Source organism: Phlebotomus papatasi, chromosome 2, assembly GCF_024763615.1.
Source record: "Phlebotomus papatasi isolate M1 chromosome 2, Ppap_2.1, whole genome shotgun sequence".
In the NCBI taxonomy this organism is placed as follows: domain Eukaryota; kingdom Metazoa; phylum Arthropoda; class Insecta; order Diptera; family Psychodidae; genus Phlebotomus; species Phlebotomus papatasi.
This window is the reverse complement of record NC_077223.1, coordinates 52,956,040-52,982,711: the sequence shown is the minus strand read 5'-3', so window position 1 is coordinate 52,982,711 and position 26,672 is coordinate 52,956,040. Positions and strand designations below refer to the sequence as shown.

Sequence of the window (26,672 nt, the reverse complement as noted above, 5' to 3'; positions counted from 1 at the left end):
TTCTTTCACTTTTCATACAAATTTTCCAAGTATTTTTCAATTGAAAATTGTCCAAAAAATGACAGTTTTCATTGCATCTTTGTACCGAGAATATAATTTTTTCCGAATAAATAATTATTTTTGTACCAATCTACATTTCATTAGCTTTCAAATGGTACATTAGAATTGGAAAAACTCCTAACAGTTTTTTTGCAATTAAATTTTAAACAACATGCTGCAAATTGGAAATTTTCATGAGCTTTTGATAGCTTTCCGAGCTTCCGAGAAATTCTACTCAAAACTGTTCAGCAATTCGCCACAAGATAACGCGTGGATTTTTGGTCGCATTTTTCACCATGTCTTTCCTTTTCTCTCTGACCTTCAGCACGCCTGCAGTTTTTTTCGATCAGGCGGAGGAGAAAAAAAATGCAAAACAACAAAACTCATCCACTGTGTGAGAAATCTTATGAATTACAGCTGAGCCAATTTTTATGATTTTCACGATCAGTTTTGTTCTTTCAAAAAATTGTAGAAAATCGTAAAAATTATGAATCGTCAATCATCATGGGCATTTCACAAAACCAGCTAATATCGGTGACTACAAAATATGCGGATATAATTTTTCTCGGAGAAGAAACAAAGTCAGTGATAAGCCTAAATGGGCTTATGCTATGTGTGATTCTTTCATTGCAAATTCGAATTGGGGGCAAAATCGAAGTCCAGTCCAGATGACCTGATGCTAGCTGAGATTCATTACAGGAAACCTCGAAATGCGTGCAACTCGAGGTCGTTGAAAATTGAAGAGTGCAAATTCGATTGTCAGAAATGTACAAAAATACATGTAAAACTTTAATGCCAAAATGGGTCAGAAACTATTCCGCAATCCGCGAAAAAATCCACAGCCCGGGAAAATCCACAATAAATTCTGCCGGCTGCGTAAATCCGTGAGAAATTCTTCGGTCCGCAAAAGATTCCGCAATCCGCGAGAAATTTCGCGGTTCGCGAAAATTCGTGAACGATTCCGCGATCCGAGAAAATCCGGGAGAAACACCGCGATCCACGAAAATACACGAAAAATTCCGCGGCCCACTAAAATCCACGAACACACCGCGATCCGCGAAGTTACAAAATAAACATAAAAGGAGCGAAAAAGCATAATAGTATTTCGAGATAATTCAGAAAAAACTGAGTTTTTACACATTTTTCAAAATATCTCAGGAACCGCCGATTTCTAAAAATTCGGTTGCTCATTTGCGGCATCAGGGTTTGCTCCAAATATATACTCTTTATTAGTAGGTGCGATTATGAAAGAATCGCACCTAAAAGTATAGTGTTCACGAGTTTGACGATTTCGGGAAGTTTCTTCCCCGGAAAAAAATCGACACATATAATCATTCGAGGAGAGATGGAACAGTGAGAGAGATGGACCACTTCGCCTCCTGCCTACACCTTATTCACAATCTCCACCTCATTTGGTCTATTTGTGCCCTTCAACATTCTACTGGAAACCCCCAAGTTACAGCTTTCTACCTTTAAAATTGTACGAAAAAATTAAAATTGAATTTTTTTGGATGTCTGAAAAATGGCCAAAAATATTTATTTCGTCATAAGAATACGTGTATTTGGGGGTTGAGGAGAGATGGAACTTAATAGTTTTGGCAACACTTCCGGTGTGAATTTTGATCAATGTTCTTCAAAATCTTTTCAAGTAAATCTTAGATATTATTTTCCCAAAATTTATGGTAAGATTGATTTGATACACTCAACGAAATTGCCATCGAAGTAATATGAGCCACATATTCCACAAAATAAATCATTTATACTGAAAAAATATAATAAACCCCAATAAATTCAATGAAATAGTGTTCATGTCTAAAATCACTATTCTAAATTAATAAAATAAACTAGAAATGTTTTGCTAAAATTAGGGGTGTTCCATCTCACGCGCACTTTTTTTGAGTGTCTCAAAATGCAACTTCTTTCATTCATTCATTCATTTTCAACCGCTTATCCCTATTGGGGTCGCGGGCCCATGACATCCAATCTAGCAGCCCACGCCTGTCGGTCCTCCGCCACTTCAGGAAGATGTTCGAGTTCGATCCCGAGGCGTTCCAAGGCAAGATTCTGAATTTGATTCAGCCACCTTGTCCTAGGTCTGCCTCGAGGCCGAGGTCTCCTCACAATGGCTTGCATAGCTTTTCTGGGGAATCTTTCTTCATATGCAACTTCTTTTAAATACTATTTTTCGAAGTGACTTTTTTTCGTCTAAGCTTTTCTAATATTGATATTTGAAATTTAGAGTCTTCAAATGATAAACCAGTGAGATTCGTCTTTGTCTCGCATTCAAAACGCATCCGCAATATTGAATATAAAAAAGGTGTTCCATCTCTCCTCGAATTAAATCTGTATAAAAACTTGTAAAATGAAAAATGTACAAAATGGCGAAGAAAAACCGGTACATCAAAATAAATAAATAATAAAATAATGTTCCAAAAATTAGCTTGTCCACGGACACAGAAGTTTTTGGAAAAAATTTGTGCTTTCTACGAGACTCAATAAGATACCTAATATGAAAACGAATTTTTTCCGCAACGTGGCTCATCCATGAACACTGAAAATTTTCGGAACAAATTTGTACCCTCCAGGAGTAACGAAAAGATACTCAATATTAGTAACTAATTTGTTCCGAAAGTCACCATCGCAGCGAGGAAGACGTTAAATTTGTGGCATTTTTCAAGCTATAATATTTACGGTTTCACTTTTTTTAATTTGAGATTCCCGAGATTTCTTCCCCTCCTGCTACCAGCACTCGCATGTGATTTTGTAATGCACAAGTCTGTATAAAACACTGTTAAGCTGAATTTTATTTGATGTTCCTTATGAACTTTCGCCATCGAAATCCATTTCGACTGAAGTACAGACCTTAACTGTTAGACGAAACGGACGAGATCTTTTAAATTGCATTAATTTGTTCCCGATAATTGGAACTAAATGTCTATATTTGGTTCCGACTTTTAGCAACAAATTTGTACTTCTTAAGAGAGACAAAAGGATTCCCCATATTATTAACGATCTTTGTTCCAAAAATTAAATCGTCCACGGACACCGAAAATTTTTGAAACGAATATGTTACAAATGTAGGGATAGTATTTTTATGAAAAAAATCTACAAATTTGTTCCTGACAGTGGGAACAAAACAGTAGAGCGCAACAAAATTCTATTCCAACTCACAGATCAAATTTGTATAAAACGAAATCTACTGAAATTTGTAGGTATTCCACGGTATCGAAACGGTTCTAAAAGAAAACTTACCCAATTGTCACTATTCTTAACAAAACCGTGAGGAAAAATATTGGAACGAATAAATACCTTTTCTAGGTACATATTTGTCCTGTAACAAATTGTTCTAAAGAAAATTTTTACCAATATTTTGGTCAGTGTCCAAAAGTTTTTACTGTGATTGTGCAATTTGCTAACAATACTACAATTGGACTTCAGATAAAAATTAGTTATAGTTTCATAACTGGTTTATTATATGGATTCATAATCAATTATACCCTTTTCAGAATTGTAAGAAATTGCATGACCTTTGGAACTATACCAAATGTCACCCTATTCGGTTTATAAAAATACGCTCTCTAGAGCATTTTTAACCTTTGACCTTGAAAAATCTTTAATTCAACAGTATTTTCTTATATGAAATTATCACCGAGTCGGCCTCTAAAACATATTTAAAAATAAAAAAAAATCGCAGGATGCGTTTTTAAAGATTCCCAAGAAGAACACGGTTTTTGGAAAGAATGAAGGAAAAATAAAGGTCATGTTAATTATTTATTAGTTTGACCTGCCAATATTATAAAGTTTTTAAATTTCGAATCGTAAGGGATAGGGGAAAGAACTCTCCTTTCGAACGTTCATGCCTTCGAATACCGTGATTTTTCTTTTATTTTTCCTAAGAGACTTATAAATAATTATCACATAATCATAAATATTGATGATAAGCTAACTAATATTTAATAGAAATGTGTAAGTCTCTTACGAAAAATAAAAGAAAATTCACATTATTCGAAGGCATGAACATTCGAAAGGAGAGTACTTTCCCCTACCAAAAAAGGCCAAAAAATAAACCTGTTTCCCCCTATCTTTTAAATGTGTCAAATGCAATTTGTCCTTTGAAGAAATAGAAATTTTGGACTATGAAGAAAATAAAAAAAGAAATTTTGTCACTTGAAAATTTAATTTTTTTTATCAATTTTTAGAGACAAAGATATACGTAAAACATGTATGTCTCATTTTTCTCTCCTTCACAAAATCTCATAATGCATCCCAAGGCTAAAATCCGCCTTTGGGTTTTCAACCTTTTTCAATGAGTTTTTTGTGTGCTCTGGGGAGCGCTTCGCAGAAGGGTAGACAGACAGACGATGAGCGTGAACAAAAAACAGTAGAAAAAACGAGACAACTGATGGCGCGTGATGCCTCTTTTCACCACCAGGGGACATCACGGATGCTTTGAGTAGCTCCGCGAGAGCTTGAATCTGGAGCTTTTTTTTCCTTGACGATGCTCTTAATAACTCAATAAACCGAAAATTTTCCTAGAAAAGGTTTAGAACGGTTTTTCAACTTATAAAGACGGTAAAATGAATAAATTAAATTAAGACTTTTTTTTTAGTAAGAGGGGATCCAAATTCTAAATGATATCGCTAGTATTTGACGAGAGTATTTTTGGAGAATTATTTTTCAAAGTTTTTTTTATTTAATTTTATTAGCTTTTTTTTTTTAAAGAAATGCGATCAAATGTAGCCTAAATTTTCCTTTGAAACTTTTTTGAAAGTTTTTTTTTACAAGATTATTCCCAGATTGATTTTTATGAGCTCAAATTATTCTTTAAGACATAAATTCTCTAAAATTTTTCAAAATAGGTTTTTTTTTATGGAAACTGTCTGAGAAACTATGAATAAAGCATTGAAAAAATTGTAATTTAGAGAAGTGTTGTTACGTATTTGAAAATATAAACTTTAAACCAAGTTTTGATGAACCAGGTAGATTTCATAACGTAAAAACTTGATTCAGATCGTTGAGATACTAAAGAAGATTTTTCCTTGAAGAAAATACCAGGCAATTGCTCAAAAGTTGTATGGAAAACGCTCTTCTACACTGAGAAAAAAAGAGGAAGCGATTAACATTTTTTCCTCAGAAATTTAACACTTTTTAGTTGTAAAAATATATCAACATTTTTAATGTTAATTTTACACCTTATTAAGGGTAAAATTAACATGAAAAAGGGTACCTTTAACCCCTAATACACCCAAAAAGGGCAATATTTACACCGATTTTCGATCAATACTGCAGGGTAAAAATTAACATTTCAGGAATGTTATTTTAACTTTTTCGGATTTCTCTCAGTGTAGGTTTTGAGTCTCAAAAGCTTTTCTAAAAGGTCTCTTTCTAAAATTTACCAAAATTTCAATGCAAAACCATTTTAATTTATTTTGGACAAATGTGAGAAAATTGAGAGTATTCTTGAAGACTCTTTCAAGTGAACAATTGTAGCTTTCTTCTTTCTTGTTGATCAAAAGCTACACCATAGTCTGCCCCAAAATCCAATTGAAGTTTTAATACCAGATTTTGTATAGCATTTTTTCACACAGTAAATTCATTTTTAACTAAAAATTAACTATTTTTGGGCTTTTTGGATAGTTCATACGATTCAATAAAACGCCTTTCGAACCAATAAAGGCACTAAATCTTAGTTTTCATGGATTACTTTTAGTTTTACTGTGTTATCATACTTGCACAATAAAATTTTAATATGATTCACATTAATTGTCGCTGGTGAGAGTCCAAATGTGTAATTTGTGTGTTTGAATCATTTTATATTCAAAATTTGATCTATTTGTTGATAAAAAGGTAGACTTGGCCCGCAAAATTTGGTATAAATTGATTTATAGCATTAATACGAAAAATTAATGTGATTTTCTCTTTAATTTTTTAATGTGAAAAATATTTATGCTTTAGGTAGATTTAAACTTATTTTTGCAGGCCACGTCCACTTCTTTATCAATAAATAGAAAAATCCCAAATATTAAGTGACTCAAAGACACAAATAACATATTTGGACGCCCACAAGGGACAATTAATGTGAATCACATTAAAATTTTAATGTGCAAGTGTGATAACGCCGTTATACTGTTTTTAATGTATTAAATATTGTGTAGATGAGGCAGTAACGACCCCTCTATGCCCCCCAACCTCTTATACACTCAGTTCCGCCATTATGCACTTCGGGATTATGCACCTGACGGAATTATGCACATACAATTATGAAAGTTTGCCTACTCTTGGGAGTCAATTTATGAAATCATTTTTGAAATACGCCTGAATGTATAGTATGCCGTGACGCAGGAAATTTGAAAACACTTTGCAGCTTTTTCAGAATAAAACTTTAATTTCTTTTATTAAGGTAAATTTTTTTTTTAATATTCCAACCATTTATTGAAGAACTCTAACCAAAAAGTACTGTTTGTTAATGCATTTCTATTAAACAGTTGAATCTTTTTTGTTTTGTCTACTTTTACTCCGCGCAAAATTCGTTCTCCGGCCCATTTATTTAAAAGAAAGCCCCAGCGGATATGCAAATTTCCTCGATGCATGATGCCATTTCGCGCGTGTTTTTCGGTCCCGAAAATGTGCATAATCCCGGGACTGAGTGTACGTACGCTTTCGAAGCTTAACTTAAGCGAGGAGCCTAAATTACAAGGTCAGAAGCAGTAAAAAGTGGTCCATATTTTTTATTGTTTAAATCGGAAGATAAAATATCTCAGAATATACCACAAAAATTTTAGAAGTCAATTCGAATATTTCCGAATATACTTAAATCACCACAAAACCATCTTGAAGTTGAAAATTGTTCAAGAAGAGGGTTTCAAAAAAATCAATAACCTTTTAATTAATTAATTGACCAAATCGGATGAAAATTGGGATTTTGACCTTCAATAATTCAAGATGGCGGTTCTTCCGGAGATAGGTGTCTATGCACGAAAGGTTCAGATAGACTACCTCCAAAACATATCCAAAAATGAACGAAACCGCCAGGGCCAATTTTTTGCAAAGTCAAAAAACATGCTTTTGGAGGGGATAAAAGGGGTGTGGGGGGGGGGGGTAATTTGGGTAAGTTAGTTCGATAGAGAAAGTTGACTTGTGGGGGGGTCACCGAAGACCGGAAGTCAATATCTCTTATCGTTTGCCAACCACAATGGAGAGAATTTAAAAAAAAAACACGATTGTTAAAAATGCTCTCTCTTGGAGTTCGAACAGTTAAAAAAATGAGAAAATATACTGTTTTCCGGTCTTTTTGACCTATGTGATCCCTGGATTTAATTCGTTTTTCTCAGGTAAAATATAATTTTCTATCTGCTCTAAATGCAAAAATCTATGAGATATAAAAAAAAAGCAATGAAAAACTGCTTCTCAATTATTATTTACAGTGGGTGTCAATAGTTTGTTGCTTAATGCATGTTTGAGGGTCTCTATCAGAGATACTTATCAACTCTCTGAGTTAAATCATTGGGTCTATCAGAAGCTTTTTCCGAATGTATTCGTGCCTCTTTACCATAAATTTTGAATATTTTATGTACACCTTGACACGATTTTCCATAAAATTTGACGATTGATGACGTAGATTCATTCTAATAGAACAAAAATAAATTTGATTTATTTGATCAAATTTATTTTTGTTATTTTTTATTTTGTATTAATTTAATCTTAGTTTAAGTCAGGTTAACTAATTCCAGTCTACCTTTAAATATAAATAGTTTCTCGAGGACTTATGTCCTCTTTAGAGGTCGCTAACAGCCATTGGGCTAAGCGCTCCCTCTCTAAATCGCACTCTACACCCCCGTGCCTTTGCGCAAGACTTTCTCTGCCGCGACATATTGTATGCAAAGAAAAGATCGTTATAACGACAAAAGACTATACAGCTTAAGAAGAAGCATTTCCGCCGTTTGGCTTCGGAGGCTGGTTATCAACGCTGAGACGGCGGCGGACGCATGGTAAGGGTGGGAAATGTAGAGTTGAATAAATGAATTATTATTATTATTATTATAATAGTATCTCTGGACATTATCCCACCTTTCAACTTTTTGTAATTTTCCATTTTAACCTAAACTAAGAATTATCAAAATACAGATTATTTCTTATTATTTGTCATCATTTTTATATACATATATTTACCATTGACAATTTTAAAAATGTACAAATCCACCATTTGCCTTTCAAATGACATAAACTCAAAATGTAACCGGTTTACATTAAGTTGATTGCACGTTTTGACCATTTTGAATTAGTTTTTTAAATGAGGCAACAAACTTTTGATTCTTCAAAAATGACCAACTTTTGGAAAACAATTATTTTTTATATGAAATAAAATTAATTATTTTTTTTGAAAACTATAAATAATATCTACGGATTACAGGGAACTCATCTGCAAAAAGAAAAATTTGGAAAAGTATTTTTTTTCTATCATTTTTTTCACTTGTTTTCTTAAACATGCATTAGGCAACAAACTATTGACTCTCACTGTATTATTATAAATAAAAATTTTCTATATATATATTTTTAAATATCCTGATTAAGCTCTTTTACGTAAAAAAAGGGACAGATAATCCTAACCGGCTTATGTAGGTGAGATTCTTAACGTGAGCTAACTCGGAGTGCATGCAAATTCGATTTAGAGCTGAAGTTGGGAGACGCCATTCAGTTATCTTGAATCAAATTCGTGAAATTATACAAATTTTGTATTTAAACCAAAATATCAAGGATTTGGATGAACTGGCACAAAAGTGATATAGGGGAAGTGCTTATAATTTTGGACAGTCTGCATATAAGCATCGATATCCTAAGTTTGAAGTGCCATATTTTCAATACTAATTGACTTTTCTTGTTACTCTCTTTTCAGAAGGATTGTTTAGAAACTTGGCAAGCTATTTATCATCTCATTTTTACTAAAATTAGTTTTAATACGTTTAAAAATGAATTGATATGTAGAGGTGAATTTGACTCTTATTTTGGACAACTTGATTATTAATTTTTACAACTTGTCTGTAAATTTGGACAGATAATCCGCCTCAACAGGATGCCCATTGTTCTTCATTTTATGAACCAATCTTACCAAGTCCTCTTCCTGGTCATGTAAGGGAAACGTGGAATGTCACAAGAAGCCCAGAAACTTTCCATATCATTCATTAAAGTGAGTTGACTTCGGTACTCCAAGTACGTGCGGATTCGCTCATTCCCTGCCCTTTCCGGGAGCCTTTCAAGGCATTTCTTGCAACATCTCGTTCGTAGAGATGATTCTCCTTTGTTTCTCCAGGCATTTGTCCAACCTAGTCATCACAAAAGCTAAAACTTCACGAAATTTCGTGAGAAAAACACCTGTCCAAAATAAGAATCATCACCTCACTGGTGAATGTCTTAAAAAATTTCCCATTTTTCACACGAAAAATATAATTCACAAGGCAAATCTCACTTCAGGTCAAATGTACAAATCATCAGTAACGTGAATCAACACAATACTCAATGAATATTCAATAATATCACTCAAAAACAGCGAACAAACTTTGTTAGTACTTCACCAAAACTAAATAAGACTGAAGTAAGCCACGAAGTTCTGTCATATTTCTCGTAAGCAATTGCTCACACTGAATTTTCAACAAAGCAATTTCAACTCAAATCATATTCAAATTTTAACGTATTTAGTGTTAAAATATTCCAAAAAGAACAAATATTTAAATAGAATTCATTATTCATCAAATATTGGAATAAAAATCCATCATTTTAATCAATTTATTTTTAGTGTCCAATGTTATCCTCAAAGTGTCCAAAATAAGAAACTGGACAAAATTAGAAGCATTTCCCCTATGGGTGAAATGTAGACCAGAATGTACTCTATAATTTTCCTATAGAACATGATCTCATCGATTACTCAGAAGCCAAGATAATCGAGGTTTTTTGTTTCTTAACTTGTTTTTCATCCAGAGTGCCCCAAGTAGTCATTTGTTGAACTTCAACTATATCAAAGAATTGTTGTATTTTGCGGGACTTTCCATTTAAACCCCTATTTTAAGTGTCTTGGTGTTCAGCGACAGTCGAGATAATTGAGGTTATGTGATATTGAAATTGGTTTTTCGACTGTGGCGCCCCTGGTGTTGGTCCCACGAAGTTCAAATATTTTAGAAAGTTGTAGCATTTGGTAAGATCTTTCGTTTAAGCCCTCATTCATCAAAATCGGTCACATAGAACCGGAGATATGATTATTTGAATTTTGTGAACTTTGACCCCTCATATCTCCGGTTCTGTTTTAACCACAGCGCGCATTTGCACCATTTTGGAAACGTCCTAGACTGGACTACAACATACTAAAATTTCATTAACTTGCACAATGCCGTTTTTGATAAAAGTGACTTTGAATTTCGATGAATTTTGACGCTATCACAGCGCCACCTGTGGTGAATTTTTGAACTTCCATCTGAAAGTGCTCATCGAGACGAAACCAAAAAGGTAAAATTTAGGTCGCTATGTTAGTTAGAACCAGAGATAGAGGCCGGTCAATGTTCGAACTTTGACCCCTTAGCTCGGGTCAGGGGTTATGGATCGACTTAAGGTTTTTTTTGTTTGATAGGTATAATCAGCGGCTACAACATACTAAAATTTCAGCCCGATGCACAATGGAATTTTTGAGTTATTTAACTTATAAGATTTAAAAATTTTCTTTTTAATAATAGCGCCCCTAGCGGTGGTTTTATGAACTTGTGATGTTAGAAGGGGAGGTGGCATTTCACGAGAGCTTTCCAAAAAGCCCTCACTTTTTAAATTCTGACAATTATAACCGGAGTTATGGCCATTTTAAGAAATTTTTTTTGGACCCTTATAGCTCGGGTCAGGGGGGTCGGGGGACCTTAAGTTTGGTATTGATGGAAAGCCCTAAGGCCCAGCTATAACATACTAAAATTTGAGCCCGCTCGATGCCATAGGGGCGGAGCTATTGAGAAAACAAAAAAAGGGGGGTCTTCAAAATGGCGGAAGGAGGGAGGGGTGGGGGCGGGGGGTCAATGCACCAAGTTGCAATTTTCACCCGATATAACCTTTGCCGAAAACCGCAAGTCGATATCTTTTTTAGTTTAGGAGCTATTAAGCTCCAAAGAGCGGCCGGCCGGGAACGTAACTTAGCCACATATATATTCGGAATCAGGAAGTGGCGAAACGGATTTTGGCCAAGTTTGAGGTCGATCGGACGACATGAAATTTTGTTAGAATTATAGTAGGTGAGATTGTTAAGAATCTCACCTAATACTGCATTAATTAAATTTACCAATATTTTCTTTTTAATTTCAACAATAAATGGAGAAAATTGAGTAGCTTTTGAAAAATAAAAAAAGAACATTTATAATTTGGAAAACTATCTAAGCCTAAACCTCTTTCTTCAAGTCTTTGGAAAAAAAACCAGTAGTTTATGCTGTACTGTTTTTTTTTCTTTAGAGTCAGACGTGAATGATGAAAAGAAGCTCCTGTTGCAACTGAAGCGTGATCATACAGTAAAGGATCTGACACAGAAACTTAGCAATCTACCAATAAGTCCACAGGAAGAGAAACCTCAGAATCGAATTGGTGATATGTCAGGTTTGATCTCGAAAGCCAAAGAGGGTCTGGCGAAAAGTAAGAGTCGTGGGGACATTTCACGGTCTCCCAGTGTCGATCAGGACTTCAAGAAGCAATCTCCGGAGCCCAAAAAGTCCGAAAATGAGTTGCACTGGGAGGAGTTGGTAAGAAATATGAGTAGACCATTGAATCTCTGCGATCTGGACTTTACGGATCTTGGGTCTGAGGATGAGAAGGATGTATTGGCACCCAGAGGTCTCGGAGGGACAATACCTCCTCCGCCACCGCCTCTTGGAATGCCACCGCCAATTCTGCCGCCGCCGACGAACCTTGTACCACCTCCAATAATGTTCCTCAATGGTCCGGCCAAATGCAATGGTGATGCAGTGCCTGGGGTGAAAAAGACCAAGAAGACTGTGAAGTTGTTCTGGAAGGAGGTTCGTGAGGACATGATTCCGGCCATTGTGGGCAGAACGGTCTGGGATGAACTACCACCCACAAAAGTGGACACCGACAAACTGGAGCACCTCTTTGAGTCGCGTGCTAAAGATCTCATGACGAAGGTAAAAGTGCGATCAATTTTATTTCGCCCACATTCGACGTTTTCTCTTGCAGAACCACATTTCCATGTCATAGCGTCAAAACAATGCGCAAGAACCGCGATTTTTGTTCTCTTTTCAAACTACTTCTTGCGCTTTAATGCGATTTGGCAGCTTAATGCGTTTTTTTTTTCTTTCATTTTTCTTTGTCATTTGATTTTAGATGAATTTAACAGAAAGCTTTCGTCATCCATTATTTTGACTCTCATCCTACTCACATGCATAATCACAGTTTTTTTTGCTGCCATTTTTTGGTCTGCTTGCTGAATAATTGAATGTTTTTGGAGTCACTTTTTTTGCTCCAGTACGGCGTATGCCCATTCAAGGTATCAGCAACAGTAGACAAAGTCGTCAATCATATTTAGAGGGTTTTGTTTGAATAATCTGAGGAAAACGAAGAAAAAGACTGTGTCGTCTGGTATATAGATTAAGAACGTTTCTAAAATACATTTTTTTAATACTGTGTTCTTATCGAATTTATAAAATAATACTGCCATAAAATCTTCTGTATATAATTGTTTGATCTTGGGCTTTAAATTTGATTTTGTAATGGATAGCTGAACTCTCAAAAATAGGCAGAAAAAATTCAGAATCAAATTCAAACGGGGTCTTAGCTTTGAAATGATAGGTTTTTGCTCTTCTTGTAGTACGATATCTACATATGAGCATTTTGAAGTTTAAAGAAAAATCGTCGTTAATATTATTTTTTTTTGATTAGAATAAGTGTGCCAAATTCCGGCCAGCTTGCAATTTCGGCCACCTTTTTTGTTTCTCGAATTTCCATGAACTTTTAAATTTTACGTACTCTAGAGATTATACAATGCAAAAGAATAACAAAAAATGTATCTTCGACAAACGAGATGACGTGAAAAAGATATTGTAAAAATTCCTTAAGGGCAAGAAACTATGAGAATGAAGGTGGCCGAAATAGGACACCAAAGCTTTATTCATTTTAAAATGTATTAAGAATGATTTTAGAGTAAATAAAAACAGTAAACTCTTTATAATGTTCCCAGCAACACTCTTTCAGAAGAAGGAATAAAAAAAATCAATTTGTATTTAAAATAATAATTTCAAACTTGAGACTTTGACGCTTGCATGCAACTATGCCAAAATTTGGCACACTTACCCTATTTATTTTATTTAAAAAAAAGAACTAAATCCTGCCCATGTACAATTTTGATCACGCTCTCTTCTAGAATTCTAATTCATATTTAAGTTAAAATTTTAGAGTTTTCAATATTAGGGATAATGTAAATTCGTTCCACATGAATCACCTCCCCATATTGCTGCCCCTATTTAGGCCTTGGGTTGAAGCTAATTTGGGTTAAAGGTTTCATGCTAATGTATTAAAGGATGCCCTTATTTATAAAGTCAAAAAATTAGCAGCTTTCTGCAATATTTTCTGGTAAACAAAAATTGACCAAGTTTCTTGCATTTTTTGATTTATTATATTAAACAACTAATGATTCACTGGAGTGCTTCATTACAGTACCCCTAAATTGACGGCAAATGTACAGTTTGTGGGGAAATTGTACCAAATTTCGGTCAGCTTGTAATTTCGACCACTTGTTTTGATGAATTGTTAGTTTTTGCTCATTCTAGAGACTATACTATCCAAAAAATATCGCTTCGAAAAAATAAGAAATAAGACTTTGGAAGGATTCTGAAAGGGCAAGGAACTATGAAAATCAAAGTGACCGAAATATTATGCCCAACGCATAATAATTTTTGTTTGTAAACATGTTTTCAAAATGTTCTATGAGAGAGAGGGAGATGACTAGATCTCTATTCCATTCACCCTCATTGAAATGTCAAAAGCATGTTTACAAAACAAATGTTATTGTGCGTTGGGTATTACCCAACGCTATGTCTATATTTTTATTAATTTTAAAATGCATCGAAAGCCGTTAAAAGACTGTTTAACACTTTAAGGATGATTGGTTTACCGGTGACCCAAAAATGAAATTTTTCCTACGGCTTTCTAAAGTCATATTTTGCTCTAAAAAAAGTCAGAAAAAGTAATTTTTTTCTGATCCTCAATTTTTGACCTTCTCGTCCTCAACGGATAAAAAACCGAAAAAACATGTCTTTAAAGAGCATGAAGAGAGGATAGGTGAAAAAAAAGAAAGTCCAAGATAATGTCTACTTATGTAGGGGGGGTCATCGGATACCGGAAATCGATATCTCTTACCGTTTGACTATTAGCTCGAGAACAAACTTAAGGTCAAGTAAAAGATAATTTCTGAAAAAAAATTATTCAAAAATTGGTACTTAACCGATTCATTACCGATGAAGACCGATGCAGCCGGGTTCGAAATTTCAATACCTTTCCAAAAACTCGAAATTTTAGCAAATCGGTTGAAAATGGGTCCTCCAAAGTGGTTGACATTTGACTTTTAATAATTGAAAATTGCGAATTTTCCAGTCATAGTTATGTTTGGACGAAATGTTTATCTGGAACCTCTAAAACATATCCGATAAAATTTGGGCTAATTTTGAGAAAAATCGGAAAAACATGGTTTTTAGAGAATGGAGAGCGGATAGGGGAAAAAGAAAAAAAGACCGTTCGAGATTATGTCCACTTACGAAGGGTTATCGAAGACCGGAAAACGATTTCTTTTACCGTTTAAGCTCCAAAAGTTGAAAAAAAGTCGATCATATTACTGCTCTCTCTTTGAGTTCGAGCAGTAACAATTAAGTACCCAGCAGTCAGGAATTCTCAGCTAAATTAAACAATCCTCTGCCTCTTAAGAAACTCAATCTTAATTGAGCATTTCTCTTTTCAAAATCAAATCGTAGACTGCAAAAGATTGACCGATATCTTTCTGACGATGTCAGTTTAAAGTTGTGAAAGAGTTTTACTTAAAAATTCCCTTGGTAGGGGAGACTGGGGCAAAATTTGTCAAAACGAAAATTTCAATATTCACTATTTTCTAAAATAAAAGAGACCGAGGCTTGAAATTTTTATTGTAGATAGCCTTCATGAACCTAAACTAAGAGAGTTTCAAGGGATTCGAGGAAGGATTATGTAAAATAAAAAATAATAAAATTTTGAGCCCTATTTTTGGAATATTTGGCTTACAGAAAATATCAATACTGATTAGCTCAATTTAAGCACATTTCTCGTTAAGATAGAGAAAAATTATCTTCGACAAAGTTGTAGAGGAATAAATTTCCTATAAAATATGTCTATTTGATATTTTTAACGTTTGCGAGAGTAAAACGTCACAAATTATCCGAAGACTGACAAAATTTGCCCCAGCAGTTTTGAGTATCTCTACAAAATCGACTTTTAGAAAATGATTCGAAAATCACATTTCTTTTGAGATAGAGGAAAATAGTTTTCTGCAATGTTGTAGAGCAGTAAATTTCCTATAAGGAATATGCTCATTATAAAACGTTTAAGTTTTCTCAGAGCTCGTGAAAGAATTAAATATGCGTTTTGACAAGTTTTACCTTAGTCTCCCTTACCATCTTTTCAATCTTGCACCCTGGAAATTTACGAAATCATGATAGGTTATAATTTATTCTTATTGAATATTTAATTTTTATTGGTTATTGCTTCTAAAAGGGGCGTGACTAAAATTCATTTTTGGGCAGGTCTTACCTTTGAACATGTTTCGTTATTGTGACATAAGTAAGAAAACACGATCAATAAGAATTTTATAAACAAATCCTACAGTAGACTCTCGCTAATTCGGCTCTTTTAAGATCGGACTACTTTTTAATTCGGGCAACAGTTAAATTTAAAAAAGTTCATCGATATTTTTTTTTAAGTTTTCTAGTGAAGCAAATATGCTCAACTTTTGCCATGGTTTGTTTTAGTTATCATGGGATTTTGCATTTTAATCCTTTAAGGACAATTGGAACACCGGTGTCCCATAAAGAAAATAATTTTTCCTGACTACCTAAAGTTATTTTTTTCTTATGTTTGTACGTAATTATAAAGTAGAAGGTTTAATGAATCTAGGATATTTTTTGCAAGTCTACAGCTATTAGCTATATAGTAAATTTTTAAGCTCAAAAATAGCGAATTTTTAAATCTTCATATTCAAATTTGATTTTAATTATTTTTTATACTTCCACTTTTTTTTAACGCAAAACCGTTTTAGAACAAGAAACTACAATACTCAAACATAATATTTTTCTTTAGAATGAAAATGATCTGTCATTGATATCGTCAGAAAAATTACGTAAATTTTTGAGTTATTTTTGTCCCTATCGCTCGTTGAGTCAAAAAATACACAAAATCAGACTCTGTTGGCTTTTCGAAGGTTAGATGTAACTCACAAGTTTTGTTTATCGGTTTCATTTTTATTGCTGATTTACGGTCAGCGAAAACTGTCTCGTCGTTAAAGGGTTAAGGGGTTTTCATGACATTTACCATAAAATATGAGTATGTAAAATTACTATGAGTATGTAAATGAACAAAAAATAGTTGCATTTCAAAAAGTTTGTCGCCCGAATTTCTCTCTAATTCGGGTGACATTTCGGTCACAAATGTCCGAATTTAAGAGGGTCTACTGTAATTGTTATTCTTCATATTTTGTAAAATCAGTTTGAAAGGTGAATATAGAATATTATATTATAGTTAAATAAATTTTGAAAAAAAAAATTGTGTTTGAAAAAAAATGAAATTGTCTTTACGAACTTAGAATTTCAATTACGTTTAAGAATCCGTCTATTGGGTTAGATCGTTTCAAGGCGGACATCACAGAAGAAAAAACACATTTATCGCGATAATAAAGTTTTTATTAATTTAAGTAGATAATATTGGGGAAAGTGCCCAAGCTTCGTACGATCCTAAGGATCATAATTTTTCTTATGTTTCTGAATAAATGTGACTCATCGCACCCATATTTTAATATATTGGGATGTCTCATTTAGAGCAGAATCACATTGACAGTAAAATGCTCACCGTATTTCGTTAATTTACGCATTTTCATTGCAATTCTTATGCAAATTCTCGATTACCGTATTACCTTATCTTATATTCGGTGGCACTAGGTGAAAATAATATTAAAAAAATAAAACGAAAATGCGATAAACGATGGGATATAAAAACTACGATTAATTTCTTTTACAGTTTTTTTGTTCACCGTTTATCGAATTTTCGTTTTATTTCTTCAATTTTCTTATATTATTTTCACTTAGTGCCACCGAGTATGACATAAGGTAATACGGTAATGGAAAATTTGCGTAAGAATTGCAATAAAAATGTGTAAATTAACGAAATACGGTGAGGCTACGGAGAGCATTTTGTTGTCAATGTGATTCTATCCTTAGTCAGAAATTTAGTAATTACGAAGCTTGGGGTCGTACGAATCATGTAAACTTTCTCCTATGTGCCTTAAGATGTACCTTAAGATGTGGTAACTGTAAAAAGAGTTAAACTACTTGATTATAGGACTTTTATTGTCTAAAAACCCATTAAATTAAATTTTACATGGAAATTTAAAAAAAATGCCTTCACTTCAGTAGATTTTTATTGTATCAATTTGAAATTTTTGTGAATTTTAAAAGTATTAAGAACTGATTTAACTTCACTTTTAAAATTCTGCATGATTTTAGAATTTCTTCTAGAGGAAAAATTATATGCCAATCACTTCAATATTCTTCTTGAAATAGTATTTATTTTGATTTAGAATCTTTTAATAGATATATTTCCTCTTTTATAGAATAGCTATATAATTATACTCTTTTAGATGATCCTATCTAGAAATCAAGACACATAGCCTACACCATCACGTCTCTCCTAGATTTAGAATTCATCATTTCATTAGAATAATACTCTTTTTCTTATTTTGTATTTTTGTTTTCTTACTAATTAATATTTTTGTATTTTGTTCTTTTTTGCAAATATTTTCCATACAAAAAAAATCAAAAATTTTATAATTAAAAAAAAACTTACGCTTTCTTGGCCATCACACTCTATTCTGATTATTGCAGGAGGTGAGTTTTATTCTCTGTATTTTATTTTCTATTTATTTTTTGTTGTTTAAAAAAAATGCTTTTCATTCACTCACTCCCATCATTTGTAATAATTCTCTTACTAACTTTTCATCGGTTTTATGTATTTTTTTCTTGGAAGTACTCTTCTGTGGGGAATTGTATATCTTGTAGTTCTCTGTAGATTCCACATCACTGTCTTTCCGAATATTCTCACCCTGCACTTTGTTATAAATACATATATATCCCAGATGCACGTGAATTGTGGAGTAATTTCTGTTGCAAGTCCTTGGATCGGATCCTTCCTTTTGAAGCTATAAAGAAAACATTTTGAAATAAAAAGGGAATTTGGTTTTGATTTTTGGGTATTTCTTATACGTTAATTCTGCAGAAGCAGCAGGAGATGAACAAGAACAAAGAGATTATCGTGTTGGATCACAAGAGATCAAATGCAATTAACATTGCCATGACTAAACTTCCTCCGCCTCGTGCAATAAAGGCAGCCATTCTGAAGATGGATGCAACTGTTGTGACCCGGGAAGGTATAGATAAACTGCTAAATATGCTGCCTACGGAGGAGGAAAGGGGCAAAATTCAAGAGGCTCAGATGATTAATCCAGAACTTCCATTGGGAAATGCAGAACAATTTTTGCTGACACTGTCTTCAATCTCTGAACTTGCGGCTCGCCTTAAGCTTTGGGCCTTTAAGCTGGACTTTGAGATTAGCGAGAAGGAAATTGCAGAGCCATTGATGGATCTCAAGCAAGGTCTTGAACTTCTAAAAGCCAATAAGACCTTCAAGTGCATCCTATCGACACTTTTGGAAGTTGGAATCTTCTTAAATGGTCAACCAGTTAAAGGTTTTCAGATTGAGTATCTCGCAAAGGTAGATTAATTTTCTTGCTTATCCTTACAAACGGATGATTACCGATAATTTTTTGTTTTCAATATAGGTTCCAGAAGTCAAAGATACTGTGCATAAACACTCACTTCTTCATCATCTCTGTCACATGGTCATGGAAGCTTCTCCTGACACAACAGATCTCTACTCGGAGATTGGTCCCATCACCCGAGCATCTAAAGCTGATTTTGCCGAATTAGCACACAGCATTGTGCACTTAGAACAAGAATGCAAAGCTTCTTGGGATCGTCTAAAGCTCATTTCCAAACACGATTGTCCGCCACATCTGAAACAAAAGCTCGTAGACTTCCTTGCAGATTGTGCCGAAAGAATAATAATCCTGGATATTGTCCATAGAAGAGTTATCAATCGATACAGGAAGTTTTTGATGTGGCTTGGTATTCCACAGCACAGAGTGGCTGAGTCCAAGCCAAATGACTTCTGCAGAATTGTGTCAGAGTTTGCATTGGAATATCGAACGACAAGGGAGAGAGTTCAACAGCAAATTGAGAAGAAGGCCAATCACAGAGAGAGAAACAAAACACGAGGAAAGATGATCATAGATGTGGGAAAGTTTAAGACACAGGAAGATAGAGCAGATGCTGAATTAAGGTTAGTGTTTTCTATTGAATCCCGAAGGACAAAATCCCGACTGCCAAATCCCAAAAGCCAAAATCCCGAAAAATTGAAATTCTGAACGCCAAAATCCCGAAAAACCAAAATCCCGAAAAACCAAAATCCAGAGGAGCCAAAATCCCGGCAGCCAAATCCCGAAAAGCCAATATACTGAAAAACTAAAATTCTGAACGCCAAAACCTCGAAAAGTCAAAATTTACAGGAGCCAAAATCCCGAAAGCCAAAATCCGAAATCCCAAAAGCCAAAATCCCGAAAAGCTAAAAGTTAAAAGCAAAAATTCCGAAAGACTAATATTCTGAACACTAAAATCCCGAAAAACCAAAATCTCGAAAGCCAAAATCCCGGCAGCCAAATCCCGAAAAGCCAATATACTGAAAAACTAAAATTCCGAACGCAAAAATCTCGAAAAGTCAAAATTTACAGGAGCCAAAATCCCGAAAGCCAAAATCCGAAATCCCAAAAGCTAAAATCCCGAAAAGCCAAAATACAGAGGAGCCAAAATCCAGAAAATCCAACATCCCTAATGCCAAAATTCCGAAAAGCTAAAATCCTAAACGTCAAAATCCCGAAAGCTAAAATCTGGAAAGTTAAAATCCCAAAAAGCCAAAATTCGGAAAGCCAAAATCCCGAAAAGCTTAAATTCCGAACGCCAAAATCTAGAAAGTCAAAATTTAGAGGATCTAAAATCGCGAAAGCCAAAATCCGAAATCCCAAAAGCCAAAATCCCGAAAAACTAATATCTGAACGCCAAAATCCGAACGTCAAAATCCCGGAAAGTCTAAATCTAGAAAGTCAAAATTAATAAGAGCAGAAATTTCGAACACCAAAACTCCGAAAGCCAAAATTCTAAAAGACAAAACCCTGAATGCCAAAATTCCGAAAAGCTAAAATTCGAAAAAGCCAAAATTCCGATAAGCCATAATCCCCAACGCCAATATCCCGAAAAGCCAAAATACCGGAAAGTCAAAAAATACTGAAAAACTAAAATCCCGAAAGTAATAATCCGCAAACACAAAAATCCCGAGAAGCCAAAATCCAGAAAATCCAATATGCGTAGAGCCAAAATTCCGAAAATATAGAATCCCAAACGTAAAAATCCCGAAAGCTAAAATCTGGAAAGTTAAAATCCCAAAAAGCCAAAATCCCGAAAAGCTGAAATTCCGAACGTCAAAATCCCGGAAAGTCTAAATCTAGAAAGTCAAAATTAATAAGAGCCGAAATCTCGAATACCAAAATTCCGAAAGCCAAAATTCTAACAGACAAAACCCTGAGTGCCAAAATTCCGAAAAGCTAAAATTCGGAAAAGCCAAAATTCCGATAAGCCATAATCCCAAACGCCAAAATCCCGAAAAGCCAGATACCGGAAAGCCAAAATACCGGAAAGTCAAAAAATACTGAAAAACCAAAATCCCGAAAGTCATAATCCGCAAACACAAAAATCTCGAAAAGCCAAAATCCGGAGACATAATCTCGAAAACCAAAATCTCAAAATCCTGATTAGAGACGAAATTATACGGAGGATAATTTCTCAAAACTGAAAATTTCCACTTGCCTCCAAAAAGCACTCGCGCAACCGTTTCAGTAATCTATGACACTTTTAAAAATTTTCGGTTTTGGCTTTCGAGATTTTGACCGGGACCCGGATTCAACAAAGAGGCGTGTTTTCCAAATTAGCAGGACATTATTAAAATATACCATTTGCCTGACACTGAAAAAACAAAATATTTTCCCTAATCACGGAATTTCCCATAACCAAGTACATTTTTCATATTTTTTTGTCCTGCAATAAAGAAGGAATTAAAGAGGCGTGGTCTAATCTTCCAGGCCAGGTCTGTTTAATTTTCTCTTCTAACTGGAATTATGGAAGTGATTACTTGTATGTACCATACGTCTATTTAATATCTAAAATTCGATATTAACTTCAGTTATTCATAACTCATGGAATGGGTGTGGCCTAAATTCTCAATAGGCGGAGCTTACTCAAGACAATAAATATTACTTCCACATAAAAAAAAAATCAGTGTAAATTATTGGTTTAAAGTAAACCAAATTGGCAATTTTGGATTTTTCAGACAACTTTTGGGCTCTCCGATGACCACAGTGGACACTCCAGACCCGGGAAATCCCTTCACTTGGCGTAGACGTCGTCCGGAAAATCTCCATTCGCCTAAGACGATCAACAGGGACGAGCAGTTTACGGATGGTGATGACGAGATTCTCGAGTCACTGGTGAAGACGGCCACGAAGGCACCGGGCACAAGGTCGACACCACGCGAACGAAAACGCACTCGACACGCCGATCGAAAGTCCTGTAAGTTTCCTGTTGCGGAGAATCCCTCCATTTCCCCCTTAAATTGCCCTGAAGGCAGCCCTTGGTGATGGAATAACAGCCTTTCAATTGAAATTCAGTGAAGAGATCAAGAACGCGCGAAGGATTCACTGTTGAACGCACTGGAGCCTCCCCAGAACTTTGATCTGAACACATTTCACCCAATTTGGGGTTAGTTGGTGTTGTTGTGACTTTGAATTCTTGAGCCTTTTTTTCTATGACTAACCAGAGGGTGGTTTACTAACGTTTTCTCTCGATTTATAGAATAACTTAAAATCTCTCTAAAAAAAACAAGTATTTTCTAGATATTTTTTTTGGTAATCCGTTTTGAGTTTCCTTTTAATTAATTTGTATTCCGAAGAATAACTTTAAATATATATATTTTTTCACAGTAAGGAGGACTCTGAAGAATGGCTTAACGGAAGAGGAAAAGCAACACGTTGCAACTTACATTCAAGGGATTTAGATGCAAACACATACCAAATTATTCACGATGACGACGTAAAGAACAAAGAAAATAATAAATTGTCTAACTTATTTCTCTTGTATCTCAATATTAAAGAAAAAAACCAGTGATAAGCCCAGATAAGCTTATGGTAGCTGAGATTCTTTACAGGTGACCTCGAAATGCGTGCAACTCGGGGTGCTTGCAACTCGGAATGTGTGAAAATTCGATTGTGAGTTGAATTTTGGGGGTAAAGAATTGCGTCGAGCAAACGTTTTCTATTTTAAATTGTTTGAGTGTAGAAGGCCAACGGAAGAAAAAAAAGTTCATTTAAATCGGTGAATAAACATTAGAGATAGGGTCCGGTCCATATAGATATAGTAAGGTTCGGGGTACAGTGGGTTGGTGTATAGACGGATGGGACCCATCGTTAGAAAGATCTCCATCTCAGATACAATAAATACTAAAATTTCATCGAAATCGTATCATAAACACCAAAAATGCAGTCAGGTCAAGACATTTTTGATTATAGCTCGGGTCAGGGAACATCGAGGGAGGAGTGCGTCCCACTGTTGGAAAGGTCTTGGCCTTAGCTACAACATACTAAAATTTAAAGGAAAAGCATCGTCTAGTTTTCGAAATATTCGAAAATTAATTTTCGAAAATCGATTTTTCGTTTAGGGCAGAATCACATTGACATTAAAATGCTCCCCGTAGCCTCACCGTATTTCGTTAATTTACGCATTTTTATTGCAATTCTTACGCAAATTTTCCATTACCGTATTACCTTATCTCATACTCGGTGGCACTAGGTGCAAATAATATAAGAAAATTGAAGAAATAAAACGAAAATGCGATAAACGGTGAGCAACAAAAACTGTAAGAGAAATTAATCGTACAGTTTTTTTTGCTCACCGTTTATCGAATTTTCGTTTTATTTTTTTCAATTTTCTTATATTATTTTCACCTAGTGCCACCGAGTATGAGATAAGGTAATACGGTAATCGAGAATTTGCGTAAGAATTGCAATGAAAATGCGTAAATTTACGAAATGCGGTGAGCATTTTATTGTTAATGTGTGATTCTGCCCTTAATCGGACCTTCGATTAAATCCGATAAAATTGGGGTGTCATGAAAGTTGTAGTACTCCACGAGAGCTTTCCAAAACACCAAATTTTTTCGAATTCAGATAATTAGAACCGGAGATATTTCCATTTGAAAAATGAATATTTAACCCCTTCTAGCTCGGGTCAGGGGGGTCGGGATACTTTAAGTTTGGTACTGATAGAAAGCTCTTAGGCCTAGCTATAACATACTAAAATTTGAGATCGATCGATGCTATAGGGGATGAGTTATTAAAAAAAAAAAAACAAAATTTAGGGGTATTCCAAAATGGCGGAAGCGTTTGTACTCCGGACGGAATGGGACGAGGCAGGACGGGACGAACGGGATGTCCACGAAAATCTATTTTTAGCGCATATGATATTCGTGATCTATGAGTATCAAAACGCGTAAATCCAAAATTTGGGCCCGATCTGACGAGATCGCATTTCACCTGTGACCATAAAAGTTGAGATTGTAAAGAATCTCAGCTAAAAATAACAAAATACAGAGAAAATACTCGCGATTAGTAGAAACAAAAAAATTGGAGCTAGAAAGCACCAAAAGTTGTGATATTGAAGAAAGAAATTAATAGAACAAAATGCACTTTTTAAGTGAAACTGGCAATTGTTTCAAGTAGAAAATGTCTCATTATGTTTTTTTTTTTCATTGAAAAAAACTCAATGGAAATTACTCTTTTTAGTTTTTCTTAATCAATTTCAAAATGACCCATTTTTCTCACAGATGTATAAAGGAGACAGAATAAAAACTATTAAAAAGTTATAAAACTGTTTTATTTTGCAATTTATGAGTGAAGTGCGAGTGATGAGTCTTCATTTTCGCTGCAGGCAGAAACTAGATTTCCGGAGTTTACAAGAGAAACATTAATCTAAATTAGTTTATGGTAAGTAAAGAGACTGAGGCTGCCAAAGGCTTGAAATTTTTCCCATAGATAGCTTTCATGCATAAACCTCTTAAGGAATTCGAGTAAAGAATAATAAAAAAAATTAAATTTTGATCTCTGTTTTTGGAATGTTTTCTTTACAGAAAATATCAATATTGACTAACTTAATTAAAGCATATTTCTGATTAGAATAAAAGAGATATGTAGGTTTATGGTCTTCTGTTGGAGAAAAATAAAATTCCTTTAAAAATTCAAAGATAAACCTAGATTTGTTTATTGTAGGTGAGATTCTTAACGTGAGAAAAACTAGGATTGCATGCAAATTCGATTTGGAACTAAAGATGAGACAGCAATTTGTAATCAAATTTCTGAAAAATTGGATACTTTTTATTTAAATCAAAATATCTAAGATGTACAGTACCGTTCAAAACATTAAATACACCCTTCGTAAGTTTAAATACACCTGGTTTGGACCGGGAAACCGCTGTATTAGCCAGTTCTATTGACTGAAATAGTTTTCATGGTTTGTGGAAACTTCGTATTTTGCATTTCGTATTTTACATGTTCGTATTGCACATTTCGTATTGCGGAAACTTCGTATTCTAGTACATTTTGTATTTTACCATTTCGTATTTAACATTTCGTCTTCCACACATTTTGTACAAAAATTGAACATTTCGTCTACCATATATTTCACACAAGTATATCAACCAATAAAATAATAGAATTGTAGTTTTATGGGGTCAAGGGCGCTATGCGTTTCGGGTCTGAGTTTAAAGTCGTACTTCAAGCTGTAATTATCAGTATTGCCTGAAGTTATCAGTAGCGCTTATTGAGGCTAAGGGAAATTTTCTGTGATTTGGAAAGTTATCTGTATCGCCTGTTGAGGTTAAGTGTTGGCTTCAAAGGCTAAAGGAGCCAGAGAATTTCTTAGATCTCGCCAAGAAATTCCCTTGACCAGATTAATCTGATGCCTCCAGAGCGTAAAGACAGAGACTTATACGGGCTTCAGACGTAAGGCTTAGCCATCTGGCTTTACTCCTCTAATTCCTTATCAGGCACGATGTTTTAGAAAATTGTTGTTTAGAATTGGGTATTAAGAGCAAATGATACATTAGATTTTGAAAAGTCAATAAAATTGCTTGTTATTTAGATTTTTGAGACCTTTGGGAACTGGGTTAAACCTCCAGTCTGATGCCGGCATTAGTCTCTGCACCGGGCACGAATGCCTCAGGGGAAAGATTTCTTCAAATCCTCAAAGTCCAAGCTGCCACTCAAGTAAGACTATTTAAAGCCGTAGTGGTAGGAAGCGGAAGCCTCTTCTGACTGCTGAATATTTGCAATTTAATGCCGCTGAATCTAGCCAGAGTTCTTGGCCGCAGAAGTGGAAAGGCACTAGATGTGTCTTTGAAACTAAGGCCAAGGAAATTCGCAAAAATATAGAATAAAGGCAACTTACTTATTGCTGCTGGAATGAGAAGTCCTCGGTTCTCTGTGCAAATCTGATTTATTGAAAAATTTCTTAGACTATTTATACAAAATTATTTTTACCCCATTTAATTGCTAGTATGGACTTTGTGAGCCCTCAATGCGTCATTCTTTATTTTGCTGACCGAAACTCCTGATTAAGATGTGAACGAACTGAGCATAATGACCTAAATTAATTGGGAAGTTAACAATCTTTAATCGTTTATAACTAGAAAACTATTAGTTGGAACTTTCCCAAAATGATATAAGATATATTTGAGAGTATGGAGAATAGGATAGTAAAAGTACAGACTCATTTAATATCCTAGTTTCTTTGATAGTCATTGTCAAAGTGAGGCTAATTTTGCATGTTTTGTGAAATGACTCGTTATAGGGTTGTAGGGGCTCAAATAAGTTACACACAAATTTGCCCTTCTAATAAATACATTTTTATTTAAAATTGTACTGATTAGTAGGGGAAAGTGCCCATGCTTGATACCATTGGAAGCTTCGTAATGACTAAATTTTCTATGTTTTACAATATATATATGGCTCATCGCAACCATATTTTAAAAACTATGGGAAAGTCGCCAGTTTTTAAAGTATATTTCGGAGTTACGTTTATCGAGAAACATAGGAAAAATTTAGTCATTACGAAGCTTCCAATGGTATCAAGCATGGGCACTTTCCCCTACAAGAACCAAGC

The 26,672-nt window shown here is 34.5% G+C and overlaps 1 protein-coding gene across 2 annotated transcripts in view; it reads left to right on the top strand.

Annotated features, from left to right (window-relative positions):
- The window catches only part of LOC129801641 (FH1/FH2 domain-containing protein 3), an 85,913-nt gene extending 61,530 nt beyond the window's left edge, over positions 1–24,383 (top strand). Inside the window, exons 16-21 of one of the 2 annotated variants that reach the window (XM_055846883.1) lie at positions 11,512–12,194; positions 18,574–19,068; positions 19,136–19,695; positions 21,793–22,031; positions 22,130–22,220; positions 22,442–22,574. In XM_055846883.1, the coding sequence (XP_055702858.1) occupies positions 11,512–12,194; positions 18,574–19,068; positions 19,136–19,695; positions 21,793–22,031; positions 22,130–22,194 (2,042 nt within the window). In that variant the 3' untranslated portion in view covers positions 22,195–22,220; positions 22,442–22,574. Of the gene's footprint in view, positions 1–11,511; positions 12,195–18,573; positions 19,069–19,135; positions 19,696–21,792; positions 22,032–22,129; positions 22,221–22,441 lie in introns of both variants that reach the window. The other variant, XM_055846882.1, reaches the window with a different exon arrangement.
- The last annotated feature ends 2,289 nt before the right edge of the window (positions 24,384–26,672 follow it).